We start from the raw sequence: 7,799 nt of genomic DNA on the forward strand, positions 1-7,799 counted from the left end.
AAAAAAAAAAAAAAAAAAAAAAAAAAAAAAAAAACATTTCCCAGATCAGAAACAAAAGATGTTCCCTTATGACATGTACATATAATGTATGCAACAATGAAGTCATTTAAATAATGAATTTAGCATAATTTTAGAATCCTAAGACTTTGCTTTTTTCTAATGTTACCATGTCAGATTGTTGTGGTTCAGTGAAATCAGTAACATGTTGTATTTCTAAACTTCAGTGGCTGTAATGACTTTTTGTGATGGTCTTTATTGGCATAACAATAGCAACAAATTCCAGAGCTAACATTTTTTGGATATAAATTGGTCATAGGAAAGAAAGGTTGAATCAGAATCAGACGGATCTGGATTTCAATTTAGACGTCTCAGCTTAACTAGTTCTATGCCCTTAAGCATGTTATTTACTCTTCTGCTTAGCTCAGTTTCCTCATCTGGTAAAATGGGGATAATAACAGCACTCATCTCATCTTGTAAAATTAATTCATGGAAAAATGATTAGTTCAGTGCCTGGCATGTTATTCAATTGTGATAAATGGCATCAGCTGCTGAAGTTGTCATCATCGTCATTACCATCATCATCATCATTTTTATCTCCATAGAATGGGGTCATGGGATTGGAGCACCATTCTCCCATGGGAGAGCTGTCCTTATTGGAGCTGGAGTGATTCCTCTTGGCAGAAATGAAGGACTCAGAATATCTTAAGGTGCAACACAAAGGCGCAAAACAGAAACAATGAAAACGAAACAAAAACAAACAACAGAATGTCTTAACAGTGTGCATTCAGTCTGGAAATAAGTTGAAGGGAGAGTGATTTGTCTGTTTGACAATCTGCTTGCCGCCTCCATAGCACTAGAGCTTCTTTGAACACTTCTTACTTTTTCATCAAGACGTAGAAGTCTCTATGTATGAATAGAAGATTTTCACTGAATCAGGTAACAGGCAGTCAGACCCTCCCACTCATGCCCTCACTAAAGATTTGGGCTTTAAAAGTTAACTTCTATTCTTCAGTTGATCTAGGTCTATGCAGACCAATAGTTATTTTTTCCCTGCCGGACATTTATCTTTCTATAAATAGGTATCAATGGATTTTACCTTCATTTTATTAAATAAAGTAGAAAGGGGTTTTGAAATCTTGCATTTCTTCAACAGATCATAGTTATGTGTTAAGGCATGAAGCGGTTTCTATGGGCCTATGCCCTCTAGTTAATAATGACAGCATTAGACAGTCTCTTCAATAAGACGTGCTGGCAAAAGTGTAAAACAGCTACATGTAGACGAATGAAATTAGAACACTGCGTAACACCATATACACAAAAATAAACTCAATATGGATTAAAGACCTAAATGTAAGATGGGATACTATAAAACTCTTAGAGGAAAACATAGGCAGAACCCTCTCTGACATAAATTACAGCAAGATCTTTTTCGATCCACCACTTAGAGTAATGAAAAAAAAAAAAGATAATAAATAAATAAATAATAAACAAATGGGACCTAATTAAACTTAAAAGCTTTTGCACAACAAAGGAAACCATAAACAAAAGGAAAGACAACCCACAGAATGGGAGAAAATATTTGCAAATGAAGCAACTGACAAGGGATTAATCTCTAAAATATACAAACAGCTCATGTAGCTCAATATCAAGAAAACAAGCAACCTAATCAAAAAATGGGCAGAAGATCTAAATAGACATTTCTCCAATGAAGACATACAGATGGCCGAAAGCACATGAAAAGATGTTTAACATCGCTAAATTAGAGAAATGCAAGTCAAAACTACAATGCAGTATCACCTCACACCAGTCAGAATGGGCATCATCAGAAAGTCTACAAACAGTAAATGCTAGAGAGAGTGTGGAGACAGGGAGCCCTCCTGCACTATTGGTGGTAATGTAAATTGGTACAACTGCTATGGAGAACAGTATGGAGGCTTCTTAAAAAACTAAAAATAGAACTACCATATATATGATCTAGCAGTCCCACTCGTGGGCATATATCTGGAGAAAACCATAATTCAAAAAGATACATGCACCCCAATGTTCATTGCAGCACTATTTACGATAGCCAGGACATGGAAGCAACCTAAATGTCCATCGACAGAGGAATAGATAAAGAAGATGTGGTTCATATATACAATGGAATATTAATGTTCATTCAGCACTATTTACGATAGCCAGGACATGGAAGCAACCTAAATGTCCATCGACAGAGGAATAGATAAAGAAGATGTGGTTCATATATACAATGGAATATTACTCAGCCATGAAAAAGAATGAAATAATGCCATTTACAGCAGCATGGATGGACCTAGACATTATCATACTAAGTGAAGTAAGCCAGACAGAGAAAGACAAATATCATATGATATCACATACATGGAATCTAAAAGAAAATGATACAAATGAACTTATATACAAAATAGAAATAGACCCACAGACATAGAAAACGAACTTATGGTTACCAAAGGGGAAAGGGAGAGAGGGATAAATTTGGAGTTTGGGATTAACATATACATACTACTATATATAAAATAATCAACAAGGACCTACTGTATAGCACAGGGAACTCTCCTCAATATTCTGTAATGACCTATATAGGAAAAGAATTTGAAAAAGAATGGATATCTGTATATGTATAACCGAATCACTTTGTTGTACATCTGAAACTAACACAACATTGTAAATCAACTGTATTTCAATATAAACTAAAAACTAAATTTAAAAAATGACAACATTACAAGAAAAACAGCAATAACAACAGCAGTCATAAAAGCTAATGATTTTGACTCCTATCTCTGTGCTAGGCACTGTTTTAAGAATTTTACATGGATTGTCTCATTTAAGTTTCATGACAATCCCATGAAGAAAATGATTATTATCCTTATTTTACAGTTGCTGAAATAGGCATGAGGAGGTTATGGAATCTTTGCAGTGTCATACAACTAGGGAGTGATGGAGCCAGGACCCAGCATGACGGGGATGTTGGATACATGATTTAAGTGGTTGCATCCCTTTTTCAAGGGAGGTTGGGGTTTGCTGTGAATTACAAATCATGTGGGTGCATGTGTTTGTCTCTCCTAAACACAGGTCTGTATATAGCCCCAAACCTGGAAGACAGCTCTTTTAATTTATAGTCTCCCCTTCCCTCCCGTCATGCGAGACGAGTCCCAAACATCTTCAGCACCTCGGAGAGCTCTGTTCCCTCATCTGTAGGGAATGGGGATCCACGAAGGGATACCAGTATAGTGTGGAATATTCAGCGAAACTTTTCCTTTTATGTCCACGGTGTTGTATATAAGTGTCTCTGGGTTTCCAGTCACAGTTGTGCTCCTTGCGAGCAAGTTCCTTAAAGGAGTCTCAGGATCCTTGTACGTAAAACTGAGACACTAAATATCTCCCAGATGAGTTGTGATGATTAAATGAAGATCTATGTAAAGGCTTTGGCAAATTTTCAGTTTTATGTTATCCCAATAAGCAGAAAGTACATAAACGCTCCCAAGAGTCTCTTCTCAAAGTTGTAGTTATTCCATAGATGCATAAAGGGAAGGATTATGTCAGCAAGACATTTTCAGAATCCTCATTTGATTAATGATGGTAAAAAAGAAAAAGCAAATAACTAGAGTTTTTTCTTGACATGGGCTCTGACTTTGGCCAGCACTCAGCTATTGATTGTCCAATAGGATTGCCCAGTAAGAGTGTCCTCTTTTCTGTTTATAGACACATCCAACCCAAACTGCGTTCTTATCCAGTGTTGACCTCCACACTCACTGTTCTTATCAGCTCATGTTGCCAGAGGCCATTGCCATTGTCTGTTCACCGAAGCATAAAGAGTAAGTGTGATTATTGAGAGGGTTCAAGTAAGGCTTTGTCTGGGTCTGCTAGGTTCAAGTGTGTCCACACACCAGGTTGTAGCACTTGGATAAGTAGGCAAACCATGCCCTTGGGAAAAGGAGACTGGTGCCTGCTGGCTTCCATAACTTGTAGGTCTGCCATCTTTTGCTTTTTAAGGTCATTTCTGTGGTAGAATTACTGGTTTTCCTTCTTTACATGACCTTGAAGTGGATAAAGCATATGTTATTCCAGTTTGCCGCCTGAGATCTTAGTTCTTTTGTATGATTTCTGCTGTGAGAAAATTTCCAGCCTTGGGGACTTCCCTGGTGGTCCAGTGGTTAGGCCTCTGCGCTTCCACTGCAGGGGGCACGGGTTCCATCCCTGGTCCGGGAACTGAGGTCCCACATGCTGAATGGTGCGGCCAAAAACAAACAAAAAAAAACAGAGAAGAAAATTCCCAGCCTTAGATTAATTATCTCCAAAACCTTCCTAAATGTGGAGGACAGTGACTATCACAGCACGATTATGAGCAGAGGAATCAAACTGATACTGGGATCCCAGTTTGATACCTGACCACTGTGACCCTCAGTCTCTTCATCCCTGATACTTATCCATCACAGATTGATGTGAAGGTGAAACTAGATGATAGTCTACATAAAGGGCTTAGCATAGTGCCTGGCACCACAGCCAGCACTCAGTAAATATTTACTGCAGCTATAAATACTATTTATTTCTCAGAAATATTGCAGGTTCAGTTCCAGATCACCACAATAAAGCAACTGACACAATAAAGTGAGTCACATGAATGTTTTGGTTCCCCAGTGCATATAAAAGTTATGTTTACATTGCAGACTATTAAGTGTGCAGTAGCATTATGTCTAAAAAAACAATGTACATACCTTAATTTAAAAATATTTTATTGCTCATAAATGCGAATTATCATCTGAGTCTTCAGCGAGTCATAGATCACTGATCACACTTTACCATAACAAATATAATAATGGAAAGGTCTGAAATATTGTGAGAATTACCAAAATGTGACAAAGAGACGTGAAGTGAGCAAATGCTGGAAAGTGGCTCCAGTAGACTTGCTCAATACAGAGTTGCCACAAACCTTCAATTTGTAAAAATGCAGTGTCTTCGAAGTGCAATAAAGTAAAGTACAATAAAATGAGATATGCATGTATTAGAGAAATTAGAAATATCCATCACCTGTAATTTCCTCCTATGGGGTCTCAGCTTTTCTCCCAAGGTCTCACACAGCAGTTCAGGCACTTGGCAGTAGCACTGGTCTCTTCAGTCTTCCTCTAGGCCGTCACACAACACTGGTTAAAAAAAAAAATCCCTGTAAAATTTTTAGTTTGTCGTTTCTTTCTCCATTCCATTTGAAGAATATGTATGCTTGTGCCATTCAAATTAAAGCATCTGGAAAGCCCAAATGATCCTTCGGTTTTGTACCTTTTTTTCACTCTGAAACTTAGCACCGGCGTCTTCAGGCTCACCAATGCTGGCATGCTTGAGGTCTCCGCTTGTAAAAAGAAGGGCTTTCATCCACACACCAAGGACCCCAGGCTGTTCAGTGTGAGTAGACAACGTTGGTTATTTTTTGCACATAGTGTTTATTTTTCACCCCCTCCTTTTTTTTTTTTTTTTTGATTGAAATATAGTTGATGTAATATGTTACTTTCAGGTATACAATACAGTGACATTTTCATACCTTATGAAATCACCATGATAAATCTAGTAACCATCTGTCCCCATACTAAATTATTAAACTATTATTGACCATAGTCCTTACGCTATATATTACACCCCTGTGGCTTAAAAAGATGTGATATATATATATATATATATATATATATACACACACACACACACACACACACACACAATTATATATTAAAAAATGAAATCTTGCCATTTGCAACAACGTGGATGAGTCTAGAGGGTATTATGTTAAGTGAAATAAGTCAGAGAAAGACAAATACCATATGATTTTACTTATATGTGGAATCTAAAAAACAAAACAAAAGAGAGTCATAAATAGAACAAATGCATGGTTGTCAGAGGGAAGGGGGTTTGCAGGTGAAATAGGTGAAGGAGATTAAGAGGTAGAGACTTCCAGCTATAAAACACATAAGCCTCTTTTTTTTTTTTTTAAGGAGAGCAATAGTAGCAATATAATATAGGATAAAACACTTTATTGCTTAGTTTGGAATTTTCTTATCTCGTAAAATTAATCAATCTTTGTATTTTCTTCTGATTTCTTGTCATTACTATTTTACTTACAAAAGAATGACAGTATTTCTGTAGCAGAGTTGATTATACATAAAGTTTCCTTTCCATTTACATATCTGTGTGATACTTAAACAATTAACAGTTTTCTCCAGGGTCCCAGCAAGCAAACGATTATTAAAGAAAATGATATTAAATGTGTCCTGAATTATTTCTGCTTGATATGGCCAAATTAGTTTTTCATAAAGTTCAATGAAAACTGTAATCCTATTTTTTTGATTAGCTTTGTATAGCCCCAAAGTAACATTATTTGATTACATCCTTTTCTGTTTGCTTGGCTGTTCCCTGGCTGTGATATCAGAGAAACAGTATTTTGAACTCAGAATTTATTTAAAATGAAAATTACTTGCACCTTTTGTAAACATTTTCTTCTTGTTGAAAGTGAATACATATGATTGTATTTGTTCTGAGTGGAAATATTTTTAAAATTAGAAACATTTGAAATTAGGAAATTCATACTCCCTCCCTAAAGAGAATCATGTTAAACATCATGAGGTAAAGCCAATTTTTTCTTTCCTAGATATGCAAACATGTGTTGGTAAAAGACATAAAAATAATCGTACTGGATCTGAGGTGATATGTTCTGAAGATTAGCACCGTCCACGCCAGACACTTACCCATGGACCTGTGGTTGCTGGATTTTCTTAAGATGTTTCCAGAAATGACTGACATTTTATATTTATACATTTTAGGTCAGAAAGTTTGATATTTATTACTTTTGCACATTTTGAAGCTTTCTTTTTGGGTTGCTTTGTCTCAAGAGAGGTTACAATGGAGTTAAATCAATACCTATTAATGTGCCCAAATACTATGACCAGATAATAAATTGTGCCGCAAACAACAATATGTCTGGAATTTTTAAACTTTTTTTTTGACGTATAGTGGGTGTACAATATTATATAAGTTCTAAGTGTACAACGTAGTGATTCACAATTTTTAAAAGTTATACTGTCTGGTATTTTTAGGGGTCTCTGCATGTGTTTTCAGAGCTTTAGATGTTTTGCTGTATTATTTTTATTCCTGTAAAATGTAGTTCCACATAAGAAATTCTGAGTACCAGGGGGTTTCCAAGACAGGCCATATGTTTCTGAGACTTTTCCCTGCGGTGGTCAAAGAAGGATGTGAGAAGAAACACAGCTGCAGACAGTTGAGCCCATCGTGTGTTTTCAGTGTCAGTGAATCCTGGCTCAGAGTCTGTAGTCAATCTTAGTGTAAGAGACCAGAGCCCTGAGCTTCTACTCAGGGATCAGGTGTCAGAGGACCTGAGATAGCCAATGATTCATTAACTTGATTTAGAGGACTAAAAGCAGAGACACTTGAAAGAGGAATAAAAAAAGGCTCAGATGGAAATGTAAAGCCTATTTCTGTGAAAGTCAATAGGGATGACAGGGAGAAGGAATGAGGTATAGGAAATACTGATAATTCTCAACCAAAAAGAATAAATAAAATCATTTGGCAAGAACATTCATAATTAAAAGTATCTATATAAACCAAGGCACAGGGAATAGGAAGAAAAATACGTACAGTTTCTGCTGTACAGAAACTGAATAGGGTATCATGAATACAGAGTTATAATATGACCAAGGCTTGGAATGGAATTTGTGACTGGTACCCAGATAATAAAGGCATTTACCTGGATCGAAAGATAATAGATTAATAGAAGGAATGGG

General features: G+C 36.4%; 1 protein-coding gene across 2 annotated transcripts in view; it reads left to right on the forward strand.

Moving 5' to 3' along the window:
- STAMBPL1 (STAM binding protein like 1) overlaps window positions 1-6,973 on the forward strand; it is a 44,513-nt gene extending 37,540 nt beyond the window's left edge. Inside the window, exons 9-11 of one of the 2 annotated variants that reach the window (XM_007470306.1) lie at window positions 3,721-3,833; window positions 5,316-5,415; window positions 6,650-6,970. In XM_007470306.1, coding sequence (XP_007470368.1) covers window positions 3,721-3,833; window positions 5,316-5,415; window positions 6,650-6,706 — 270 coding nt within the window. In that variant the 3' untranslated portion in view covers window positions 6,707-6,970. Of the gene's footprint in view, window positions 1-3,720; window positions 3,834-5,315; window positions 5,416-6,649 lie in introns of both variants that reach the window. The other variant, XM_007470307.1, reaches the window with a different exon arrangement.
- Window positions 6,974-7,799: the final 826 nt, after the last annotated feature.

The sequence above is a fragment of the Lipotes vexillifer genome, unplaced genomic scaffold (assembly GCF_000442215.2).
Source record: "Lipotes vexillifer unplaced genomic scaffold, Lipotes_vexillifer_v1.1 scaffold690, whole genome shotgun sequence".
NCBI classification, from domain to species: Eukaryota; Metazoa; Chordata; class Mammalia; order Artiodactyla; family Lipotidae; genus Lipotes; species Lipotes vexillifer.